This window comes from Falco naumanni, chromosome 8, assembly GCF_017639655.2.
Source record: "Falco naumanni isolate bFalNau1 chromosome 8, bFalNau1.pat, whole genome shotgun sequence".
In the NCBI taxonomy this organism is placed as follows: domain Eukaryota; kingdom Metazoa; phylum Chordata; class Aves; order Falconiformes; family Falconidae; genus Falco; species Falco naumanni.
The window spans coordinates 6545764-6572386 of record NC_054061.1 but is presented as its reverse complement, the minus strand read 5'-3'; the positions used below and the strand labels follow the sequence as shown (position 1 = coordinate 6572386).

The 26623-nt window shown below is 49.8% G+C and overlaps 1 protein-coding gene across 1 annotated transcript; it reads right to left on the bottom strand.

Annotated features, from left to right (window-relative positions):
- Positions 1-6011: 6011 nt before the first annotated feature.
- Positions 6012-7347, bottom strand: LOC121092855 (neuropeptide Y receptor type 2-like). The gene has a single exon (XM_040604462.1). It carries the CDS (start codon positions 7314-7316, stop codon positions 6153-6155), a length of 1164 nt encoding a protein of 387 aa, XP_040460396.1. The 5' UTR covers positions 7317-7347; the 3' UTR covers positions 6012-6152.
- Positions 7348-26623: the final 19276 nt, after the last annotated feature.

Genomic DNA, 26623 nt, shown 5'->3' with positions numbered 1-26623 from the left:
TGCCAAGTAACAAAAACTCATCACTCTTTTCCTGAAATGCACAATTCCTCGTTTTTCTGTTTTGTAGAATGGACAGATGAAGCTGTGATTTAGGACATGAGTCTGGGATCAGGATCATCTGGACTCCAGTCTTGCCCCTTGATAAATCTATTGAATACAGAGTTCAAGGTGAGGTAGGGATCTGACTGCCCTTGTGGCTCCCATCTTCAAAAACAAAACTGGGGATGCGTATCATGATTCAGTGAACTGACTTAGTGACCAGTGTAATGAGATTTCATTAAGAACACAGTGATGCTGCAGCCAGGGAGAGGCAGCCTGACATTTTATTAAGAGATGTCCTTCCCCCACACATACTTAAAAACACTCATATGGTTGATGTCAAGCAAGGTTGGAACAAAGCTGATAGATCCCACTCCTTCACAGGAATTAGGAGCAAAATGCAGCATATTGCAATATTTGTGGAACTAGAGATCCACAGAAGAGAAAATAAGATGATCAGGGATGAAGAAGCTGCCTTAGAAGAAGATGTGATGAACTTGGAGAAAGCTGAAGAAGGACAGCATCAAGATTTACAAAATGAAAGTGGCACTGGGCAAGCACTGGTTCAGCTGCCATTCAGCAAGCCCCACGGTACTGGAAGCAGAGAGCATTTGCTGAAACTATCAGAGGATTGGTTTTAACAGGTAAAAGAAAGGAATACTTTATACCTGCTGTTACTTCTTACTTGTCTCTAATTTGATAGAGGCTCTGTGCCATGGCAGAGTTCATTCTCCCCCTCATCCTGGTCCCTATAGAGCCAACAATCTACCTCCATAAAGAACTGTATTAACCTCCAGGTTTCATCCAGGGGCTCATCCTCTCCAGAATATCTTGAAATCTTCTTCTGTGACCTATTTTCCTTCTTCCTTCCTTGCAGCAGCAAGGAGAAGCACCTTGCAGATGAGCTGCCTGCATATCGTCAAGATGAACAGTGTCTGAAAGTTAGCAGAGTGACATGGTGAGTACTCCATGCTCACGCACTTCAATAAGCTAGTAATAAACAAAAGGGTTTCTCCTCTAATGCTCACAGTCTTTGCTAGCACACTGGAGAGGACTGAACTAATGAAGATCTCCTCCTGTGAGCTCCATGAGGCATCTGCACTATTCCTTCTGTACTCATTACACTGAGAAGAACATAGACCAGAAAAAGCATTCTTTGCTGGCTATAAATCATGAGTGACACTAAGGTATTGCCATTAGCAGCAGAAAAATTCTTTCCTCCCACAACCTCATTCAGCCCATATACATACAACATTTTGGCAAAGGGTGCTGGGATGTCTGGATAGAAAATTAAATAGAGGTTGTGTTGTCTGAAGATAAATGGGTACCTCCCTCGGCGTGTGTGTGTGACTGTCTTTTTCTGATTTGTCTTTTAACTTACAAAACACTGAGCCTAGAGATAACGATGAGCTTTAAAAACCTAGCCTTCTTCCCCTCCCAGGCCCTCCTGAACAAATCCCTTCTCTGAAATGAGCTCAAAGAGAAGATAAGTGTTCTGGCAGTAATATGCAATATTATTTTTGGCACTTGAAGAATCTCAAGCTAGATAAGGGAAAACTGAAAAGAAGACAAAGCTCTGTTTTTTCAGATGCAAGGGACCAAATTCTGCTCACCCATATGAACCCAGAAACCTTTCTTTTTTCTGGATTATTGCAGTAATTCCTGATTTCACCAGGTCAGCTGATCCTGAGGCCTTATTTAAAACCCAGCATTTTCAGACACCCTGGTGAAATCATGCAGTAACAGAGCCAAAAGACAAAGGCACGCAAAGAAAGCACCAGCTCCACAGCTCCTGCCCAAACAAAAGCTAATTTGGTTGCAGATCATGCTAGCTGTAACAATGATAAGATTAACACCTGATATCAGAGGAAAGGCTGAGCTGTCTGTGACCTCCTTCAGCAGAATAGCACTCCAGCCCCTCTCACATTAACATATATTAGAGGAACTGTCTCTTTCCCAGTCTAGTATGTATTTCCCTACAGACCCTTTGTGAAAAGCTCAGAGCAATGTTTCTGCCAACATGTTTGTGGGCATAGTGAATAAAACATGTGCCATCTAACTTTGTTTGCTTGCGCTGCCATGGGTAATGGGAGAGGGCACATGTTACTGCAGGGCAGAGAGCCACGAGGGGATGGACCTGGCCTTCACAGGAGCAGGATGAGGCACATGCAGGAGCGTGCCACATCTTTGATTCTAACAGAGCCCTGACTGAAAGACCCAGCTCACCCTGCATTGATCTAAATACCGGCTGTATATATAGCCTCAAGACAAGGAAAAGTAAAAAGCCCAAATCTTTGCTTTCTTTACAGGCATTACCTTGTTATAGACATATATGCTTTGGAAATCAAATGAGAAGGGATTTTCAGAGCAAACCAAGTGTTTTAGAGGCAAAGTTTCTAGTGCTCAGAGAGCCTCCTGTGTCCAAAGCACTGCCTTTGCTCTGCAAATTTTTACGTGCTTTGTCAAGCCTGAAATTTTGAGAAGAGACTCTGGGACTCGAGAGCTCTTAGAGCAGCCTGTAATAGGAAACAACAGTTACTGATGCTGCTGTTTTTAAATGATGATGTTGCCATGTCTCAGCTGTTCTTGTCTTTGTCTGGCATGTGAGTAATGGCTGCATGGGATAGTTAGAGGCATCCCCACCCGCAGTGTCTACTCAAAGTTAATCATCTGCTAGGGGTCGCTTGGCAATTAAAAACTGTTCAGTGGTACATTTTATAATACAAGATTTGTATTAAGTGACCAGAAAGCATGTCCTAGCATGAGAAATAGTGTGTTTCTCAGGGAATTCAGAACCTCCCTCCTAAAAGCTGTGAAATATCCTTGAGTTACCTCAGTGAAGCAGCACTTTGAGGAGGATGTCAGCAAGAATTGGGAAGAGCCCTAGAGGAAATCCATTTAGTCACTGGGAACAGCACTGTCTTCCAGACAAGGTTTGATGAAACACTGGGTCATTTTCATTTTTGTCACTGGGCTTCTCACTCTGTAGGGAAATACCTCATCCCTATCAGCTGTTGTGCCACTGACATGAGTCATTCCATCCCATGTCAGTAACACCAGGGCCAGCTCTGCAGAGAGGAGCCCAGCTTAGCAGGCATTCACTGAGGCACCTTTGGCAAGGAGCAGGCAGTGGGAAGATGCCTTTGGCTCTAACAATATCTGTAACGGCTAGAGGACCTGCCCTTGACACCAAAAGAGCAGGGTCATACCCTGTCCTGAGCTCTGAATAGTACAAAAACTTCAAATTCTTCTGGTCTGTGGTTTCATGGAACTGTTCGTGGCAGTAAGGTTGTCTTTAGTGGAGCATAATATTTGGGGAATCTTCATCTCCAAGAGATTTCTGTTTCATAGAAACAAATTTACTCCTGCCTTTGTGCAGGCATGACATTCTATAACATACTATTTATTTGCCCAAATCAATCTCCTGTAAGAAGCTTTGCTTCCTTGCTCTCCGCCTTCTCCTGTTCTGTTTGACAGTGGACGCTAGGGCCACTTTCCCTCAATAGAGGCATTGTGGTTTTCCACAGGGGCAAGTACACACAACTGAGAGCCGATTTTCCTGCCAGTAGTGGCTGTGGGAAGTTGTCACTTTTTCCAATGGCAAGGAAAAAGCAGCAAGTTCACAGGCAGAAGTCTTATCAGTAAATCTGCACAAGTCTATTAAATAAAGCAAACAGAACTTTGCTGTTAAACTTCAAGTAAATAGTTTCTCCTTCTCAGTTTGCTCCAGCTTAAAAATCCCTCTGCCTTATAAATGCCACTGCCAGTGATTATTTGCAAAGAGATGTGATCTATTTATTTGTTTATCTATCCATATTTAGTTTAAAATTCTGGGCTCAAAATTAAACAGTCAGTCATAAAGTCATTATCTGCCTTGCTCCACAATCAGATACTGTGTGTGGTGTCACAGGACAAAACCTTTGGCAAGGCCCCTAGAAGAGCAATTTAGCTCCTCATCCATCTCAGCTGGCAGTGTGATTGGCTTCCAAGCCTGCATTGCTAAATGTGTTATTTTACTCTGACATATATTATTGAGTGTTAAATCACTTTCTGAAGTGTTTATTGGCAATAGTTAAATTCTTTCCACTCATTTAAGCTGCTTTTGAAACAAAAATATTCCCTTGTGTCTTGGAGTTTGATGGAAATATGGGGAGAGTTCTTCAAGAGGATGGACTGTAGAAATGACCAGCTCATTAGGTAGGGACAGAATTTACCAGTGCTATGGAGGAGAATATCCTCCTTCTTGCATCAGGATGAAAAAGCAAACTCCCACCACCATGGCATGGCACTTCACATAGGGAAGGTTTGCCTGTGTCTTGGTTCTCTCATCATGTCTTGGCCTGTCAGGAAGAAGATGGCCCTTTTACTGGAACATCTATGACATCCTGACAGGATTTTCATAAATCCTGAAGCTCCCTGAAAAGAAAGATGGGCTGTGATCTGCAGGATCAGGTGCTAAGAAGGTTGTTAGGCATGAGCATGCCCATGCCTCCAAGTGTGGAGTGTGGTCTGCAGCTCCTGCCTGGCTGTGATGGTCTCAGGAACCAGACACCACTTTCTTGTACCTATATAGGAAAATGGAGCAAAGGATCAGAGAGCAGAAACAAACAGGGAGATTAAAATCTAGTGTGGCAGTTGGAAACTGAGCTGGAAAACAAAGGCCAGAGGCACGTCAAGCTGGGGAGGAGGCAGGAGAGATGGATTTTCAAATAAGCCCTTTGACAATTCATCTCTTGAGGACTCCAGGTGTGATGGCCCAGCAGCCTGATCCAAGCTGGTATACTCAGTACTGCAAGTCCTCTTACCTCTTGTCCTTGCTCCAGTGAAGACCTACAAATTAAAGTTTTTCTTTCCTTTTTATCTTTAATGAGGAGGTCTGCGTTGAGTCTCTTTCCTGCATCTGGGAGTTACTTTGCAATCTGATGAACATTGACTTTCAGAGACAACACCAATGACAAGCTGCTGAGATACAGTAGCAATCAAGGCTCCTTTGATGGCAGAGCTAAAAATACGCTCCCCAGCTGACACAGCCTTTGGGAGGAGAACATATACTTTGGTTTGAAAGAATACATCTTCCTTTGTCTCCATGTCTTCTCCTGCCAGAAGACACCACATCTGTGATAACCATGCAATCAGTTACCTCTGTCTTCTGAACTGAAGCACCCATGTACAGACCCATACTACCTCCGACCCCAGAAAGAGTAAAGCTTTACAACCCTCTGAGTGCCTTGGAGAATGGTGTCACTGGCAGTTTTTCCTCCCTGGTCGTGTTGGCACCCGTCAAGTTATTGCATGGCAGAAACCACATCTCAGGGTCTGGAGGAGATCACCTCTGCCAGTCGCCTAGGTTCTGTTTCAGTCCTCTTGATAACTGCCCCAGCTCTTTCCTTTCCTATCTGCTTCTCTGCCTCCTCTCCTCCTTGCTAAATCCAGGGCACTGGCTCACAAGCTCTCTAGATAATGAGGTGTCCTCAAAGAAAACTGTGGTAAATAGTATCACTGCCACCTCCTGGGCTTTCTGAGGACTAGAGCTCTTCCCATGGCTTGCAAATACAGATTCATTCTGTGCAAGAGATCATGAACCGCCCAGCTTCAACCTGCACCAGCCTGCTCCCGCCCCAGGCCTGTGGATCAATGGCACTAACCAGCCCCTTTTCACAGAGGAGTTTAGGTCTCCCTCCCCTTGGAGGCATTAGCTAAAGATGGATCATTAAGGCTTTTGGGTAGATGTACAGATGAACAAGCACACACAATAAAGGTTCCACATTTGTAACGCGTAATATGTCAGGAAGTAAAAGGTTGAGCAACCCACTTTGGCAAATGGAAATAGCAAAAAGGGGCACATTTTTCTGGCCAAATGAAAGTCTCCTCTGTGTGTAATTTTTCATGCTTCTGCATGCATAACTTGAACGCAGAGAAAGGAAAAAATCATTTGTTTGGTCAGACAGAAATACATCAGATTTATTGTTTTGAGAGATACAGGGGGGTACTTCTATGTGGCTGTGGTAGATATAATGTTTTAGCAACACAATGTTTTGCCAAAAAAAAAGGCATTTACCCAAGAATGTCTCAGGGCTCAGTCAGCCTCAGTCCTGGAGGTGGATGTCACATCCCTAAACCTCTGTGGGCAGTGGTCCATTGCCAGGAGTCTGTTTGATGCTCCCATTTAGGGTGTTGGCCCTGAAGATGTATGACCTCCCTCTAACTGAGCCTTCAGTGTGGATGCTTTCTGGCTTGTTCTGGCAACGGAAGAACATAAGGAAGCCGTTCCGGTAGTTCTTGTTCATCCATCCGTAGAGCAGGGGGTTGACAAAGGTAGAGCACATGGCCCCGACATGGAAGACAGTGTACAGGAGTTTGTACTCATGGAAGATAAGAACCAGATCAAGATCAATGGCAAGCTGGAATATGTGGAAGGGGAGCCAACAAACTGCAAATACCACGACTACCATCACTAGCATTTTGGTTGTCTTCCTCCTCCGGCACTGGTTTTCATTCCTAGAAGTGGGACTGACATGGTTTTTCAGCTTGAACCAGATCCTGGTATAGGCATAACAAATAATTGCAAGAGGAAAAACATACTGCAGGAGGAGCATGGACAGACTGTAGATAGTGGCATCTCTGTTATTACCAGAAGGCCATTTTTCTGAGCAGACAGCCATTTTGAGGTTGATGGATGGAATTTCCTCATATCGGTACTCTCTGAAGATGGCCAGAGGACCTGCTAGGACAGCTGCTGCCAGCCACATGATAGCTATGATTGTGAAGCTGAGCCTCTTGGAAATCCTGCTGTCCAGGTGGAAAACAATACACCGATACCTATCCAGGGCAATCACGGTTAAGGTGAGAGTGGACACATGAACACTCAGAGCTTGAGCATAAGGGACCAGATGACAAAGAACAGCTCCAAACTTCCACTCGTCCAGCAGTGTGTATACTAGGGTGAAAGGCAGACAGAGTGTGTCCACCATCAGATCTGCCAGGGCCAGGTTAGCTATGAAGAAGTTGGTGACGGTCCTCATGGTCTTGTACTTCACTATGATGTAGATGACCAAAGAGTTGCCGACGAACCCCAGCAGAATGATGAGGGAGTACGCAGCAATCAGAACAACTTGGACCCCCAGGATCTTGGTGCTGTCCATCATAACACTGCGGGATCCAGAGAGATCCTGGCTAGGAGTGACGAAGTCTTTGTCATGCCAGCCCTGTGACAGCTTCTCCTCTAACACTGTCTTCTCCATGGTGAGGGTGCTGTTGGCTCCCTCCAATGGTCCCATGCCTGGCCTGAGACTTTCCGTCAGTAGGAAAAGGAGGTCTGGAACACAGACACAGGCAGAAGTGAGAGCATGGGAGACAGCAGAGCACCTGCAAGAACTGAGATTCAAAGGGCATGTCCCACATGGCATTTTGGGCTAAACAGCAGCAGCAGGGACATCCTCCTTCCTTCTCCCTTACCCCCCATCCTTCCTCACGCTGGATAGCCTTCCAGCTCTCTTACACCTCCTGTTAGAGCCTATGATCAGTTGAATGCCAATTCCCCAAGGAAAAGTCAGGGGGAAATGTAACTTTTCACACAAGTTTCTGAGATTCTGTTTGTTTGAACTGAACAGGATAAAAACCCTCAACCAGTCAGAGCCAGACTGGTAGGTTCAGAAAAGATCTCCTGGTGAGGGAGCCCCTTTGCACACTGCCTTTCCTGCTTCTTCAGGCCAGGCTTTGGAAAACAGGGAAGTTGCTTCAAACAAACCAAAAATTTGGGACCTCTTGGAGCTGACAGAAGAAATCAGTGATGATGTCAGTCATCTTTCATGAGATTTACTTGCCTACAAAAATGCCCTAATTCCTTAAGAACTGGGAAAAAAGGAAAACAACAAGACACTTAAATTCAGGGTGTTCTTCTCCACTTCCCTATAAAAATTTATTCCCAGATGATGCACCACTTTTTCTTCCCGTTTCTTATTTCTCACCTCTCTGGGTGAAAGTATGTCACCCTGTCTCTGCATGAGTCTCCACCACTGCTCCTGCTAGTGATGCTACCACTCAACTTAACCCAGTGGAGCAGTACCCCCTGCTCCCGACCCTGGTAATGTGGTTAGCATAACAAATGTCATTTCATGAGGCAAGCAGCCACTCTCTTGCTGCTTGGGTCATGGATTCATTCCCGTTCCCTCATTATTTGGCCCTAAAGGTCCTGTGAACCAACTAGATAAACCAGTTTCCTTCTTCCCCTCCCTGCCAGCATCAATGTTGCTGGGCACCAGGATGATTACTCCCTCTCTTGCTGGCCTTGAAGGTCCCAGGCACCCGGCCAGCTCGGTCTTGTCGGTGACCCTGTCACATGACAGGGAAGTGTAACAGCACTGTCCATAACATCAAGCAGTTACAAGTCCTCAGTGGGGAACTGCTGGACAGTGACACCCATGACCCACCATGGCCAGGGACACCCCTACTCTCTGCTTCTTTGGAGGACTGACTTGTGTTCTTTCATAGGATTTTCGAGTCTAGATTATGATTGTTATACTGATACGGCAAACCATGTATTGGGATTTGACCTGATCTGCAGAGGGTCCAGGTGATGATAAATTATAAGTTTTATTATAAATTCTGTGTTATTCAGGTGATTAGAAATCATAAGTTAAGTTGTATTATAGATCTGTGTCATGCTACTCATAGATTGTACTGCATTGATTCTGCTTGTAGAAATCCTGTGCTGTTCCAATCATAAATTCTGTGCTATACTAATCATAATACCCTGTTAAGGAACTAAAGCTTTAATTGTAACCACGATTTAGTGTTGTCACCATTCTGCCAAGGATCCCCGAAAGAACCTGTCTGTCCTCTCAGTGTCAGTGACACTCAGGCATCCGCCAGCTTTGCAGAGGAGGGAGCTCCTGCTGGGACGTGCATGTGCAGGGAGCAAACTGCTGAAGCTGTGAACAAGCCTCCCGCAGAGTCGTTGCTGAGCATCCAGGCACAGAGGCCTGAGAGCCAAAGCCCCGGCGTCAGGGAGCCTCCTGCCACGTGGTGCTCCCATGTCTGCACGACTGTGGCTTTGGGAGCAGGGAGCCTGATTGATGAGCCAGCACTGACTCGGTCTGGAGCCCAGGACTGCCATTTGGTGCCATTGTAACAGCAGAGTGTTGTCACGGCAGGGTTTTCGTTGGGTCCAAACACAGCAGGAGAAAAGCCAGCTCTGTTACTGGCTCCTTCTCAGCCTCCGTGTCTTGGAATTGCTGCCAGGGTATGTGGAGAGGGGTGGACATGGCCCCTCACATATCCCCTCTCCCCAGCACTGTTGGGGGGGCTCTCACTCCCACTGCACGCTTGACCAAAAGTAAGCAAGTCATCCTGCTGTCCCAAACAGGGGGTCTGCAGAGCATCGTGTTTTCTCTGACCCGCAGAGAGAAGGAATAACACCCTGCCACTGCAGGAGGGAGGCAAAGGACTTAGATGAAGCTGGAATTAGCAGCAGACTGCTGGGTACCTTCTCAGCATCCTTGAGGAAGGAATTGGTCTGGGTTTGTACCAGGTGTGATGGGAGCACTGCTGGCAGGCTTCCCACAAGTCCTGTGTCCTGCAAGCCAAATATTTAAGGACAGCCTGTCCTTCAGAAAGGAGAATGTTTTCTGGGCAGAACACCTGCGTTTCAGCTAGTTCCTTAAACAAATAGCATAAAATAGTGGTGGCAAGATGGTAAGTATGGCAGCAATTACATTGCAATGGATAATAAAGGGCTGCTTGTTCTTTTATGGCTCCTCAGAGGAAGGATTGTGAGTCCCCCTTGGGAGATGCTCCTAGGAATCCACCTGAACAGCTGCAAACCCAGGTCCCTCTAGAGACCCAGGAAAGGAGCTGCCCGTGGCAAACCGCCCCTGCTGGCACACCTGCTTCCTCCTGGCCTCTCCATGTCTGTTGGCTTGCCTGACTTGCCTAACTCTGCTGGTTGATTTATGCCAACGATTCCTGTAAATGAAGTTGTTCGGCTCAGATACCATAATAATGGAGACCATATAGCTACGACTAAGAGGGGAGGAAGGTGGCTTTAAGCAGCGGGAGGGAAAAAGGGGTGGATTTGCTGGGGTGAGGGTTTGCTTAAGGGTGATCTCAGACCTCCACCACTGCCCCCAGCCCTGGAAAGGCAGCCCCAAAGACCAAAGGGAGATCCCAGCTTCCAAGGCAGGAGAAAGAAGCTGAAAGCCACTCCATGCAGCGGGAAACAGAGCAGGGGAACAGGCAGGGCCCCGGGAAGGTGGCACAGCCACAGCCTCTTCAACAGAACCCAACCCACGTGCAGCAGCAGCCCACAGGCACCCATGCTGCAGCTGGCCCCAAAGCAAACCCTACTGCCCAAGAAGCAACATCAGTGAAGGAAACAGGGCGAGCGCTGGGCATGCTTTCAGTGGCTGTGCTTTCCCTGCTTGCTCTCCGTCTGGGTTTTATACCTTCCAAATAGCCTTTATCACTATCACTCGTTATCCCCCTTTCTGTGGCTTGCCTGTCCCATTTATCTTCAGTACCCAAGTCCTGGCACGACACCATGGACGCTCCCCTCCCTTTTTCCCCATCTCACCCACCAACTGGCTGCTAATTCCCGTGTTCACATCTCAGGCTATTTCCTTTCGCTAGAGACTGGCAGCTATCCACCATCTGAGAGGAGCCAGGAACATCATGGTTATTGGAGCTGTTTCACTTCCTAACAGAATGGCCTTAATGGAGTTATTATTTGCTTTGCTTTGCTATGTTTTTTTCCAAAGGGGAACTATTAAAAATCAATTAAGGCATTTTAATTAAGAGACAAAATGGTCATAATAAATGTTCCCGCTCTAGGGGCTGCCTGGAGGTCACAGGGATGCTGCTAGAAGTAGACCAAGGTCCATTCCAGCAAGTAATGGAAGTGCTGGCATATGTGTAGGCTGCTGCTGAGCACATGCTCCTGTGCCCAGTGGGCCTGCCAGGCTAGATGGAAAAATCCTTGGAGCTGAGAGCCAGCTGCTTATGGGAGAAAACAGCAGGGCAGACCAGGAGGAGGCAGAAATACTACCCTAAGCCCTTTCCTCTGTGCTGAGCTGCTATGAAGGGATGCAGAAACAGAGCACTGCCTGGATCCTCTCTGCCAACTGAGATTCAGCCTGAGGCAGGGCTGGGACCCAGGGGGATGAGTCTATGATTCTGTGGCCCCCAACGAGGCAGAGAGCTGTTCCCTGCACCAGTAGGCTTCAGCCTTTGGGAAGGCAGAAAGCACAGAGGAGGTGCAAAACCTCAGCCCTTTGCTAAGCACACTGCTGTCAATGACCGGGAGGGACAGCGACCACCGACCACTGTGATAGCTCCAAAATCCATTCCTACAGAGTGCCTAGACTGGGTGCCCCGGGATTCACATGCACTTCTGCCTCCTGGGGACACCCTGGCTCCCTCCTGTGTCCTTGCCACAGCCCCAGGGCACATCCAGACCTGGAAGAGCCATCTTCAAAGCCTGGCAGGGTTCAGAAAGCAGGACTGGAGCTGTGGACAGAGTGCTGGAGAAAACAGAGCTTGTTAATTAATTTCCTCTTTTTGTCCCAAGCAGTGAGACCGGGGTTGCTGCAGCCAGCAAGCACTCAGCATAGGGCCAAGGGGTGCACAGAAGAGGGAGGTAAGGACAAAGACTGCTCTGAGCGTGGCCAGGAATTACAATTCCATCCCAGTTATCACTGATTTGAAAGGAGGCAGTGGAGGGGCTTGGGCCAGCTAGGCTCTCTGGCTAATGACAGCCAAATCTTTCTACAGCAGCGCTGGGGTCTGAGGGCTGAGGCTGATGGATACTTTCACGGCTTGTCTCACTGATTTGTTTCATGCTGTGTCCTTCCTTCAAAGCAGCTCAACTCCATGAAAGCCCTTCATCTCCAGCAGCCCAGTCTGGAGCACTGACTCATCTCATCCCCAGCCCCATACCTGGCAGCACGCGGGTGTCCATAGCAAGGAGGTCTGAGACCATCCCTCATCACCAGAACCCAGCTGTTACCCTGAGGCAAGCCACCTTCTACCACCTTCATGTTCCCCTACAGCATTTGTGAGGCAGCAGCATTCAGCCCTATACCCCACAGCACAGCACTAAAGGAGGAGTACACAATAAACTGTATCTTCCTTATATGTTATATATGCTTATTATATGTTAATAATAATAATAAACAATTAAAATAATATGGAGGTTAACCAGCTTGCCAGAGGCCACACAGCACATCCACTGCAGGGCTGGAAACAGAGCCCAAGTTTGCTAACTCCAGCCTCCTGTGTTCACCACCAGAGAGGACTCTGTATCTGTCGGGATAAAACCTGAACGTAGATTTCAGGAGCTGCATGGAAATGCAACATGTGAGTGACGGAGGGGAGGGGGGGTTGCCTTCTCTGTGCAACGGGATGGTTTCAGGACAAACAGCACCCCTGGGATGATTTCCTGAAGCCAAAGAACAGGCAGAAATTGTCCCAAGTTCTTCCATCTTCAGTGAAGGAGTGATCACCCTACTTTGACACTATGAGAGAAGGGAAGACCCTCTAACCTGCCTATCATCTGCTGCAGCTTTGTAAATTATCTATCCAGATCAGGCCCATTGGTGCAAAAACTAATGGCATCAGGCATGCATTGCCACCCCTGCACTTGCAAAGCTCCAGGGCCCCAGAGCTGCTCCTGGGGAATCCCAGCATGGAACTGGCACTGGGAGACAAAGTGCAAGGAGGTGGAGATACACCAGGGATTTCTTGTGGTTCCCCACTCTAAATATTTGCATGTCCCTGCCCAGGCTGGAGCCATGGAAGACTCTGAAGGCAATGAGGCAAGGAGGATGTCTTAGTCACTCAGCTCAAGACAGGATGAAAAAGAAGGTGATGAGAAGAGATCCATTTGGCAAGGATAAACACTTTCTCCTGGAAATTTCTCCTACAGAAAGCAGGGTGGGACAGTGCAGAGCCCTCCGCCCTGTGGGATGCGCCATGGGAGTAGAGCAAGGCTGGCTAGGAGAAGGGCTCAGTGGGTGATGCTGTGATGGAGACACACCAGCTGCCGGGGCTGCAGGAGGGAAGAGACAGCTTGGTGGAAGGATCCTGGCTAACCTGGGGAGTCTCTGACCCCCTGAAATTTATGGAGTCCAGGGTAGATGAGGCAAAGGAGGAGACGGAAATAACAACTCCCTAACAGAACAATCAGGGAGAAAACTCAGTATCCTGCTTTGGGACAGACCAGAAACTCTGTAGGTGAAACACGAGCTACAACAGGACTAGCAGAGGCTCTCTCTGTTCAACAGTTAACATGCAGTAAGTGCAGAAAGCAAGCAAGCACGAATTTTCCTCCTCCTGCAGTCCCCTATCTCCCTTTGCATCTCTCTCTTTGAGGGCACTGATCTCTGGCAGCGAGCTGAGTGCCAGCAACGTGTGCAGTCCCAGCACGGAGGAGCTGACGGGAGGCTTGTACCAAGCCATGAGCAGGCAGATTGTGGGAGAGATCAGGATTTCTCAGGCAGCCACGCACCTCAGCCCCACACTTGCAACACACTGCTCTGTAGCGGTACGTGCTGGGTTTCTGCAGCCCCCTGGAGCAATCTGCTCTCCTGACTGCTCTTGCTCAGCATCCTGCTTCCCAGACTCCCTGCTTCTGCTCAGGGACCTTTCAAAACTCTCCTACTGGTATTTCTTGTTCACTTTCTATTCCAGCTCTCAGGGCTGTTCATCCCCAAATGCCATTTTCCGAAGATGCTTGGACCTTTTTTGCCTGAACTATGTGGCATGGCCAAGACCTGGTCCCGTCTCAGCCCTGCCACTCAGATGAGCCCTCCCCAACCCACCTGCAAAGGCCAGAGTATCCTCCTCCTTCAGGAACCGAGCTGCTCACCTTGAATTATCGTCTCATTGCTGGCCAGGACGGAGCGCTTGGTCCTCTCCACTCATTGGGAATCAACCTGTGGCAAAGGGGTGAAAAGCACTTTTCTGCAACTGTCCTCGGAACAGTGAGGAAGTCAGGCGAGGATCTGGGCTGCCGGAGGGTGCTTCATCACCGGGGGTAGCTTCAGTACGCCACCGTGAGCATCTGGAGAGCACCCTCTTGCAGGGTGACTGACAGCCCCAGTCTCACAAAGCTGGATGCTGTGTTAGCTCCTGAATGAGAGAAAGGCAGGGAGCGTGTGTTTAACAAACAGAAATGGAAAGGGGGAGGGAGCCTGCTGCTGCTGTTTATACAGTGTTCAGCCACTGAGGGGCTTCTTGCATCGAGGAGAGAGAAGCTTTTCCACCACATCTAGTTCCCTCTCCAGGGAAAAGTGGTGGGAGCTGGAGGTCTGCAGGCTCCTCGTCCGTGCCACTGACCTGGGCAAGTGTCCATCCACCCTCACTCCACAGCTGTCCCGTCTGCTCAGGCTTTAAACTCATTGGGACAGGCACAGTCTTGTCCAGAGGTGGATCTCCCTTGCAGCAAGAGGTCTGCAGGTCCTGCAACTCAGCAGAGCCTTCACAGACCTCCCCCATCCTCCTCTGCCTCTGTGTTTGTACAGTACCCTGCTCAGAGCAGTCTGCTGCTGCGGGACCTGCCTTCAGGTCCTCTTGGGATGCAAATAAAAGTAATAGAAGTTTCAGCCATTTGGCAATGGCTCGGTCTGTTTTAGATACAAACTCATTGTGGAGCTAGGAACCCAAGTGAGTTTCTATTTTAGGGTGCTCAGCGCTGCCCGCACACCTGGAGCAAGAGAGAGGGCGAGGCACAAAAGCAGCATTCTCATGACCAAATCTGCAAAATCCAAGCTCACTAGAGCCCAGGGAAGCACCCTGAGGGCAGCACAGGGAAGCAGGAGAAGCACAGCTCCCTACCTGGCCAGAGGTTTTGCCTTCAAAGAGAAGAAGTCAGGTGTGTTCCTAGCATAGGATTTCCACCACAGTCAACATGTGAGTTAGCAGCTCACCTGGGCTAGGAGATGCTCCCAGAGGTCAGGGAGGAGGACGCCTCTCTTCACCTTCCAATATCTACAGCTAGAATTCTATCAGAGGAGTCTTGCTCTTCACCCCCACAGTGGACTTTGTTTTCCTTTTCTTTGTAAGAATGGAAATGGGGGTGTGTGTGTGTGTGTGTGCTTTCAATCAATTTTCTGTGCCACAAAAGTCATGATACACCAGGAAAAAGAAAATACTCCAATGGCTCAGCAGAAAAAGGAGAATGAGAACATTCCTGAAGTCACACGGAAATTGGCATTTGAACCCAAGACTCAGGCAAGGGTCCTCAGGAGTCCCATCCTTCCCTTCCTCTCCCCATCTCCCCTTCAAGAAGGAAAGGGCTTGGCACACAGGTGCTGACAACCAAGCAAATCTGCCAGCTGCGCTGACTGGATTTCTGTAAGGTTTGTGTCTTATACCACTTTGTTTTCCCTGAGGACGTTAACTTAGCTGCTCTGTAAAGCTGAGAGTGGAGGGGAGCAGGACAAGATAAACCTGCTTGGAAGGGGCCATCACTGTCTCCCAGTGGTCCTCGGGGAGAAGCAAAGAGCAGCTAATGAGAACTGAACGGTGCATACTATTCCCTGTGCTCCTGGTGGACAGACACCCCTCCTCTCCAGGGTCCTCAGCAGTGGATGGTTCATTTCTGCTCAAGAGAGATATTTTTTTCCTCCTTCCTCTTCTGGTGTAACATTCTCCTTGCACATTCCCCAGAGTCCTTTGCTACAGCTCCCCACTCTTCCCAGGGCTGGAATTAGATGCCTGGGGAAAAGGCAGTGATTGACAGGAGAGAAGCTTGCTGCAGCCTGAAGATGTGAACCTTCACCAGTACCATGGGGTGAATTCCAGTCATTTTTGGCACGTGGTGTTTTCTGGATGATGGCAAATGCAAACTCTTAAATCACGGATTAGTCAGTGCAAGTCCCCAAGACCATCCTCTCCCACGGTCTCAGCGGTCCAGCGGAGAAGCTAGCACCAAAACCTGTGATGCTCCCAAACAGCAGCTCATCTCTTCAACCAGATAACCCAGCCAGCCAAAGAGCCCCTGTGCTTGGCAGAACAGGCAGAGCCCAGGAAGGGAGATCTGCCCATGACCCATGGTGATACACGCAGTTATGAATTATTCCCCAGTAAGCGATCCTCCTGCGACATGGAGCAGTACAGTGAGGAAGGTCAAACTCTCCACATGCCTGGGGTGTCACTCCAACCGGCAGCCACCGAGCCAGGGTTTGGTTCCCGCTCCCTCTGCACTCTCCAGCCCTCTCCCCGGCAGCCAGGCTCTTCTCACGGCACCGCAGACACGGCTGCCTGCCAGCCTGCCTAATCTCACCCAGCTACAACGTAATTACTACCGGCAGCAAGTGCACGCAGCACAGCTCTGGTGCTGCCCGGCCCTCGGCCTCTTGGCAGCTAAGGGACACCCAGGGTCTGCTGTGCCAGAGCCCCTCACCCTCTTGGTGGGTTGAGAGGAAGAGTTGTGGCGCAGGCTGTGGCAGCCTGAGCACCGAGGTGCAAAAAGACCTCCCCAGGCAACTAACAGATCCCAAAGCAGCTGAAGGTCTTCCTAAGCCTCAACCTGCAACTCCACCCTGAAGTAGGAGGATAGGGAAATACAAAGATGGCCCCATGCATTATTCTGGGGCGTGGAAGGCTGCACAGCCCTGAGCAGAGATGCCAGAACCCCCTGCATGCACCGCTGTAACCTCAAACCCTGGGGTATCCGCACACACAGGCTGGGTCACACAAATGCCTGCACAGGTGTCCCCAGAGCCCCATGTCCTTTCAAACATGATGGGATTGTTCAAACGATCTTTGCAGCCCAAAAGCCTTTCCCAGTGGTTGGGCTTTGATTAGGCAAAAGCAAGCCTGCTCACCTGCTCTTCTGAGAGTACAGCAACGAATTTTATGCTCCAGGAAGCAAAAATGATGTCAAAAAGCTGAGAAATGGGGCAGAGGAGAAGGCTGGCTTTTCATCGGCCCACAATCTGCTCTGCCTCAGAGAGCAGGCAGGTCCTCGGTCTGAACACTTTGCAGATGTAAGCCATGTTCTGTAGCTCAACTTCTCTCATAAAAGGCATATTATCTGATCGCTCCCTGGGAGAAATCTCTAAGAAATCTGTTACCAAGGCTTCCAGATGCTCCAGTTCACCCTGCTTCATCTGGAGCAGCAACACTGACATACTTAAAAAAGCAGCTTTTCATTTTTCAAACATCTGTTTAATTCCACCTGCATATAACCAAAACATTTCCACTGCTGCTTCCTGTGGTGTCAAGCCTGTGTTTTCCTGAGCAACCTCAGAAGCATCAGCTTGTTGTGGTAACACAAAAGCCCCTTTTCCATTTGAGCCCCGGAGTTCATGGGTGCAGTGGATTTGGGAGTCTGTGATGCATTCGGGAACGAAATTAACGCAAAACTGCTCAGGGGTGGGAGGGAGGATAGAAAGCTGCCTGCACCCTCTCTGAATTTAAAAGCAGGTTCTCATTTCGTAACTGCTTTTTGTCCCCATATGAGTATTTCTGGAATTAGTGGAGGAGCAGAGACAGCATCGGCAACAAGGCTTTGCTAAAATACGTGAGTGATCTGAGACCACAATGAGAGGCACTGGAGAAGCACGAGGAGAGATGATCTGTGTGGGTTGGCCTGGGACTGCCACAGCTCTGCTCTGCTTCAGGGCAGACGGAAGATTGGGATGCTGAGCGAGTCTTCAGGAGGAGGGTCAGTTAGCCAGGAAAGAGGAGATCATACGGAAAGAGATTAATGGGGTTTGTGTCCTGCTGAAGAGGACACACATCACTGTGCTTCGGCTCCCGGCAGAGCTGGGAGCAGAAAGGGACAGAGCTCCACTTGGGGCAAACCCACAGGGCTCATCTGATTAAGCCGATTAATGCCAAAGAGAGTTTACCCCTTCCACTCCCTCCCCACCTCTGGATCTCCCTCCAACATGCAAAATACCCCTTGATTATCCTCACATCAGGGTAGAAGGACTCTGGGCAGCTCGGCAGTGTTCCTGTGGGCAGAGACCGGTGCCTCTGAGCCCAGAAACAGCTCCTGCATTTAGCTGCCATTTCTGCAAGTCACTGCACTCAAAGCTTTTCTAATTTATTAGTGGGTTGTTGCTTGTTGTTTGTGTACCGAGCCAGCTAGAAAACAGCTTCTGCAGAAGAGGATAATTGCAGTCAGATAAGCTCTTCAGAGCCGGGATTGCAAGGATACAATGTATTGTACACCAGCAGTTGTCTGGATAAACTAGAAAACTGGCTGAGTTTTTGGGTAGGAGCGTATTTCCCGGTCTGTCACAGACCCCCTGTCTGGCTTTGGGCAAATCACTTGACGTGTCTCAATTACCTGTACGTAAAAAAGGTGATAAAAGTGCTTCACCCCAGCAAACACACTCGTGGAGCAGTGGGCTACGTGCACTTGAGGGGACTGGGTGCTTGGATGTGCGGTACTGGCAGCCTTGCTGGGACAGCTGAGGGATGACACTTTTGCCCCGTGGGATTTCTAAGTCTCTCATCTCGTTTAGGCAGTGTGTTCTGCAGCCAGGGTCTTGTTCTGCCAGGCTGAATACTCATGGTTCATAGTCCCACCATGAAGTTACAAGTTTGTGGCTACTCTGTCGCTCCTGAGATGACAAACGGTGCCATATGCCGGGTTGTGGCAACGGGAGCAAGCAGAGCTGGATGGGCTGATGGCAGCCCCAGCCTAAACTCTACCTAAGTGTCAAGACCAAAGGCGATGCAAGCATCTGGGAAAAATTCAGGGCATGGCGAGTTTTCTGTGGGCTTGGTGCTGCCAAAAGACATCAGGTTTGCAGGAGCTGAGATCCGGTGCTCAGCACCACTGTAGAGGCAGCAGGATTGCATTTGCTGCTTCACTACCATCTTTCCTAGTCCTGTGGGGACCCACATTAGCTGTCAGCAAGGAGCAGCTTATCCGCACCGTGCTCAGCTCTGTGGTGCTGGGCTGGCAGCAGCGTCGGTGCACACCAGCACTGGTGGCAGCGCTTCACACCAGGGCGGGAGGGTCAGATCCACTCCTGCTACAAACCCAGGGATTCGGCTGGTAATCCATTTGGCTCTGTGTTGCCCAGAAATGACTCAGAAGCCACTGACTGACACTGAGAGATAGGTATGACACCGAGTCCCCCAGGAGGAAGAGCAGCATCCCCAGGGTACGAGCAGAGCACGCACAAGCCGAATGGAGACCCTGCTGGAAAGTGCAAAGCCTTATAAAGGCAGTGCTCTGGGTTTGTCCTTCTTTCAGCTCTTCCAGGCGATGAAAAGGACGACTCACAACCCTAATTAACTGGAACATGCTAATACCACTGAGCTTCCCTGGCCAGCAAATTTGGCACGAGGCGTGTGGGACGTTTTCCAAACAACTGCTCAGGGGAGCGCGTGCCTGCAATTTATTATTCAATGAGCAGTGTTTCCTCTCTGCCTCCACTGAAGAGCTCAGCCCAGACACATGAGGGAGGTGAGTCTGGAGCCTGCAAATCCACTTCGAAAGCTATTTCATGCTGGAGGGACAAAAGACTTATTTCCCCCCAGGCATTAAAGGTATTTAAGGTACCAGGGGAAACAGGGCTTTGCACTGCATCACCTCTGTGAGTGCTCAGCTTCCCACATGGAAAACCACATTCCTTCAGGGTGACATACACTCTGGGCAGAAGATGCACAGCCTGTCATGGCACTCTTGTTCGAGGACCAGAGCAGCGTGCATCGTCATTTTGCAGAGCGAAGTAGAGGAGCGCAGCCAGCCCTAGTAGCCAGCAAAAGGAGAGAGGTAGCAGAGGCCCTGACATTTCGTCTCCAGCATGGGTTATCCCTTGTTTTAACAGCTGTCCTGGGCAAGGCAGTGTCCTGGCATGTTCCCCTGGATGAAGAAAGGAGAAGGAGCCTGCCTAGCTCCTATTACAGATAAATCAGCCTGTGAACTTTGAAAGAGGAGCAAAGAGTAGGGCTCTGAAAAAGATCAGTTCATCCTCATGGTAAGACCATCACTCTCAGTGTTTACCATCCTGTCAAAACTGGAGGCAGAAGATGCAGCCTCCTGAAGGCCACCACCTGCCTCTGGCCTCGGCGTCAGCCCAGCTGCCTCCATGGTGGCCCTGGCCCTGGGGCTGTTCAAGGCAGCTCCGGCACAGGGTGTAGGTGGCAGCAAGCTACCCCACCAAGCACTGCCACCGCCTCACCAGTACGGACACTGGGAATGGGTTAAGAGACCTGTGCAATATTCCTGGGACCACATTGGTTTGAGCACCTGTCCTTTCCCCTCCTTGGGGACAAAGGACACCTCCTCCCATATTCCTCCCCATCACCAGCAGCCTCCCTCGTGTCCATGCACTCCTGCTCCCTGGCTGGCCTGCCCCTTCTTCTCGGCATTGCCTGTGGCCTTCAGCTGCGTAGCTGGGCATGGCACCATGTGCTTACTGAAGGCACATCTCTCCCCACTCCATCCCCACCTTATCCTTTGGAAACATTCGTTGTTATGGTGACAGGTCCAGAAGGAAAATCTTTTTGAGGATCTTTGAGATTTTTTAACAAAGATATAGGCACTTTATTTTTTTTCCTTAAAGGAGATGGTTATCTCACTCAATGACAACTGAATTTCTTTCTGTTTCTGGCGACCACTTTGTTAATGCTCAGGCTCCAGCTTTCACTATGTGGCAGCAAAATGGAAGGGGGAAAGGTAAAGCCAAGTGCAAAGAGCTGCTTTTAAACCCTGCTGGGGATCACAGGAGGGTGCCTTCAGGCTGAAGCTGCTGGGCTGCAGGCAGTGATGAGTCTAAGTTTTTTCCAAAATGAGTGAGATTTTGGAGCATGTTTGCATTTTTCTCAGATAGCAAAGTCCCAAGTAAATAGCAAGAGGGAACATTTATGCCCAGTAGCATGTGCTTTGTGTGAAACATTGCACTGAGAGATATTGTCCTTGCAGGGTCTTCAGAAACATCCCTTGGCTTTTGAAGGCTGCATGGTGGTAAATGAATTCTCTCCATCTCCACTGAATGGGCCGAAGGCTTTCATATGTGGCACCAGGGGATGCTGCAGAGAGAACTGTGGTGGTTTTTAACGCAAGTAATGAATATAGCAAACAGTCTCAGACCAGCCAGGTGAAAGCAATCTGGGGATGTGATGTGACCACAGGGCTGGATTTCATGGCTACTGTGTTCTGACTGTGGAATATGGATGCTAACTGACAAAAGATTCAAAGACCTTGAGCAGCCAAGCCTGTCCAGCCTGTTTTTGTAGGCTGAGCTCACAAAGACCTTTCCCACATCCCTGCTGTACAGAGCTGAGATCAGATACCTAAAAAAAATTAATAAAAATCCACATGCTTCAGGCCCTGCACAGGCAGTTCAACACATCTATGAATGCTCAGCAGCCTCACCATGAACGAGGTATCCAAGTACATAAGAGCGTTTAACGGGCTGGCTGGGGACCTGAAGCATGACCCATTGTGGGGAAGGCTGAGAGGACAAAGCTGCTTTGGCCAAACCCTGTGCTGTGTGTGGAATATCAGAGGAGTTTCATGCGTAGCTCAGAATAAACAGGCAAATAAGCAGCAGGCAGAAATGTTAATATTTGCAGAAATCTCCTGGTTTTGGCGCCTGGGTGTGGGGACCTGAAGGACGCTGGTGGAATGTAAACGTGATGGATTCCTAGCTGCCCAGAGGAGCGGCATGGGGAATCTCACATCTTGGCGTGTCAGAGTGCCTGGCAGGCCAGCTCGTGATGGTTTACACAAGGAGTCCTGAGGAGAGCAGCAGACATATGAATCTGATCCCTAGGAACTGAGCTATTTGAGTATCCCCAGAAAAAAAGCGCCATCATTAAGTGGCATTCATCCTCCTGTGCCTGTTCCAGGACCTGTTTCCTACATGCCATCACCAGTGTGCTGTGGGTTAAACCATCCCACAGCCCCTGTGCCCCTGGAGCCATGCAGCATGCAAGGGCTTGGAAGAGCCCTAGTCCCATGGTGCAAACTCCTCTCCATGTAGCAGGAGATGGATTTGTCCATGTTGATCCCTAACCATTCTCCATCAGCTCCTGGATACACAAGGGGCAAAATGACACAAACATTTAGACCACTGGCCTTACTTAACCTGGCACATTTCATGGCATGTTTGGGATGGTTTGAACCTGCTCAACATCTCTCTCCATCTCCATCTGGCTGTTATCTGGACCATGGATGCCAGGTATGGGGTACTTGGAGCCAGTCAGACGCCTTCAGAGCACAAGGCTCTGGCCTTAGCAAAACAGCACTATCATTTGGGCCTGGGAAGAAAATACTGGCAAATCGTGGCCTATCCTTTGGTCACCCTCATCCTCCAGCTCAAAGATATCGTATCTTAGAGCATTGCTTCATTTCCTGCTCACTTTTCTAACCGAGGCCTTTAAATCATGTCACTGTAGCTGAGGTTATGAAGGGATGCATAATATTCATTAAGGGTGATGCAGCTGTTACCTTGATTCACCTATTCCCTTCAGGTTTCATTTTTTTTCTCTCTGCTGCTTTCCCTTTCCATTACTTCCTCCCTCCTGATCTCAGCACAGGAGGCAGCTGGCAGAAGGCCATCAAAGCAGAGCCTCCTGAGGTGCAGCCTGCTTTTGGGGTTGTCAGAAGTCTGGGGATTTCTGCTGGACCAGCAGCACCACGGTTCCTCCTGGCCAGGGATGCCACGGGCAGTGGAAAGGACTGGCTCCAGGCTGCCCCATCCTCACCCCACAGAGTCCTTCCTCTGGGGCTTGCCTGGGTCAGCTCACGGAAAAGACCAGGTTTTATGCAGCTCAGTGTCTGAAATGTGAAAGTAAGGACTGGTGAAGGGTCCCAGGGTAAGGACAGAGGATGGGACTTATGTCTTTCAAATATGTTTAAAACAAACTCCTACACGTGGGCTTTCGAACCCCAGTAGGCAGCAGAGCTGGGAAGTACCAAGTGCTGCTGCTCCGTCCTTACAGCCGCACCAACCCCACCATCTCGCCCCGATGCCTGTGGCTGGAGGACCCCCTGCCTCTGCGTTTCTACTCTGCAGGGGACAGGCTGGTGGGTGCAGGGGAGCACAGACCAGCGAGCACAGGAGTCACTGCCGAGGGGCTGCTCAGCACCTCCCCATTGCAGGACCTAAGGGCTCCAGCCTCGGTTTACCCCTCTGACCCCTCCGCTGCCCTGTGGCCAGGCACCACTCAGGCAGAGCCAAGGGAGAGAGTGGGATCTGGAGGAATCCAAGTCCTCAATGTATATTAGTACTCCAGCCACAGTGAAACAGGGAAATTGAAATGCAAATCTTCTCAACCCCTGTTGAGCTTGCCCGCCTGCATTTGGGGAGCCAACACAAGGGCCTGGTGCTGTGTATCAGCATTTTCTTCCCCTTCCGCTCGTGTATTGCTGGGAGCCTGGTGAAGCCCTCCGGCAGCTGGACCCACTGCGCTTCCCACTTCACCCCCCTCCTTCTGTAAGGCCAAACAGTGCCTCTGGCACCCGTCTCCAAGAATACATGTTTACTGCACAGAGCGGAGAACCATGAAGGGCTTTGGACCCAATTCATGAGCTTTCAGCCAGACCCTTCCCGATCCACGTTATCCTTCATCTCCCCAGTGCATAATCAGGCTCTCCAAACACAGTGTTCTCAGGTCCCAGCCCAGAGCTTGGAGCCTCCCAAGAGGAATATGCTAAAAAAAGAAAGAAAAACATTACATTGCCAAGTGAAGCGAGTGCTGAAAGGAAGGAGATGCCAGGAGCTCTTAAACAAGAATTTGAGACCAGGGGGGACGCTCGGGTGTGTATTTTCAATCCGCAGATAGGAGATGTGTTCATTGGGAAATGACTGCCACTCACTGTTAGCTTTAGACCTTGTAGTTGATGTCCCAGAAAGTGAAATAGCCATGACAAGGACATCCCTGCCTGTATTAGAACTTTCTGCTGGGATTGATGGATTAGCACAGTGCGTGGTAAAGTGGTGCCACTCCTCCTTTGGCTCTGAAACCCACGTTTGCAGCTCAAACCCGCAAAGATGGAGATGAGCAATTTTACATGGGCAATTTTGGCAGCAAGAGGAGTTATTTGGGAAAATGGAGTCAAGACATCGGGGGGTGCAGGACTCCCTTGGGTGCTACAGGGTGTCAGGCAGCACCTGGACCCAGCTGGCAGTGCCATGCCCTGGTGCAGAGCATCGCTCCCATGAAAGCAGCATCCTGCAGCCCCATGCCAGCCCTGGAAGCAGGGTCTGGCACGGCCCCAGCCCAGTGCCACAGTGGGGCGATGCTCCTGCTGCTCACACTGCACAGAGTGCTCAAGATCGGGCTCCAGCTGGGGCTAACAGGGGAGCTCCACATCAGCTGCACTGTCCCAGATTCTGCTGTTTAAGGGTGAAGCTTCAGTTACCTGGCTACAGAGGGACTCACCTTCTCCAGACAACAGGCCTGCAGCTGCACGGGATGCATGGAGGTGCAGGCTGGGCGCTGTCGTTTCCCTGGGCTCCGTAACCAGCCCCATGGGGAGGGATGAGCTCTCTGCACACAGTGCGGATGCTGATTCATGGGGACATCTCCCAGCACCAATGGCTCAGGCTGGTGGGAGAACATAACCTTTCACAGCACATTCCAGATCTCTGCTGAAAAGCAATTATTGATGCTTTTACCTCTATGTAGAGCCACACAAATAATAGACGATGGCATTGCAAGCTGCAACAGATCAAGGAGCATCACCCCGGCTCACCCCAGGCTGTGTGTCCTGGGCTGGGTGTCTTGTCTGCTGGTTTGTCTGTGTGTCTATGTGTGTGTCTGTGCAGTCTATAATGTATTCTGAAGAAACGGTGGCCCAGCCAGGAGATCAGAGGCTGGACACGGATGACGAAGCCATTTCCTTCTCAAAAGGATGCATCTAAGCAGATGATTCAGCTCCCATCCAAAATCCAGGAGTTCAAAGCCAGCTATTTCTCAAGGATTGCTGATGCGTAGCGGGAAGATGACACGTAATCCCAGCTTCTCTCCCCTTGCGCAGGTGCTACCCACTCGCACAGCAGCTGCAGCATGCTGGGCTGGCAGCTGCCACTGCTCCCAGCAAGTGCCGGCCATTTGTATGGTAAAATCCAGCCTACTGGAGGCACTACTGGGCAGTGAGGTTTTGCTGCATTAAGTCACAGCTAAGCAGAGATTGTTCAGTCACCCCTGGATGCCTGGGTCATCCATAGGTCCCCAGTGTCACCATCATAGTGACATTCCTGGGGGACCCCGCTGAGCTGTGCAGTGAAGAGGGGAAAAGGGCAGCAATGGGAGCAGGTTCAGCCTGTTAGAAACAATTCCTGCCCAGCCAGCAGCTGGTGAGCAGCAGGGGCTGAGCATCCCTGTCCCACTGTCAGCATGGGGACTGGAGAAAGAGGGTGCAACCAACCCTCACCTCGCTCAGCAAGCTGGAGCAGGTCCTGAGCCCCCAGAATAACTGCATTGGGACTGGCGGCATATTTGAGCATGGTCTGACCTCACTGGTGTCCACAGATGCCACTTGGCCACCCAGAGTCCCTTGGAGCACTTTCACAGCAGCCTGTATCCTCCCTCCTTGTCCATGGCACCTCCTGGAGCTCAGCGCTTTCCCGGAGCACCCAGCCCTGCCGCACACGCTCCAGCATTCACATTGCCTACGCCAGGGCTGGGCAGAGCAACAGGGAGCAATGAGGAGCTTCACCTTGTCACTGCTTTGTGCCCGGGTGGCTGCAGGAGGCTGCCTGAGCTGTATCTGTGGTGGTTCCCCCCTCCTCTGGGCCACTCTGTGATCTCAGAAATCCCTGTTAGGCCTTGGCCTTTGTGGAATGAGTTGGACAGTTAAGCATCCCTTGACAGTACCAGCAACTCTTGCATGGCTGAGGTGCGGAATGGCACTGACCGTACCAGGAACTCCTGTTGCTTGGCCAAGGTGGGGAACAAAAGCAGGAATAATCAGTCATGCCCCAACAACCTTGGAGCGTTCCTGACCTGAATCACCAATCATCTTGCAACCCTATAAAGAGGAATCCTAAGTTAGACCACTTGAGCTCTCCTGGACCTCAGTGGGCTGTGACCAGCATCTCCCTCTGAGTGGGATGCCTCTCAGAGCTCACAAACTCCCAAGTGTGCAAATTTCAGAGGACCGTTGCTGAAAGCTGACAACGGGGCCTGGGCTGAAACAGCCATTCCTCAAGGCTCAGCCCTTTGTCCGCTGAGAAATCCCAAGTCCTTTGATGTATTTCACTGATCTCAAGGGGAATTTTAAACAGGTATGCCTCTGTACATTTATATACATTTATCTCTTTGTGTGTCTGTGCATGTGTATGTGAACTGGTTTAGCAACCCTACCTATAATAAAGTTACTGCTGTGATTGTAGTAAATCCTACTGATTCATTTTGTAAATATTAAATTAGTCAACTATTAGCTGCTGCTAAAATCTTGTGACCTGCCTTAAAACTGTGAATAAACCTTAGACATCCTTTAGATACAAACCATTGTCCAAGTCTGAGGTTAAGGCTGGACCTAGCTGCACCTGAGCTGTCAGGAGTTTAGAAAGTAGGGGGGTCTCCTCCAAAACTCGTGACTCAACGGAAGGGTTTCCCTTACCCATATGTGTCTTTTGTCTCTGCGTAAACCATTCGAGCTCAATTC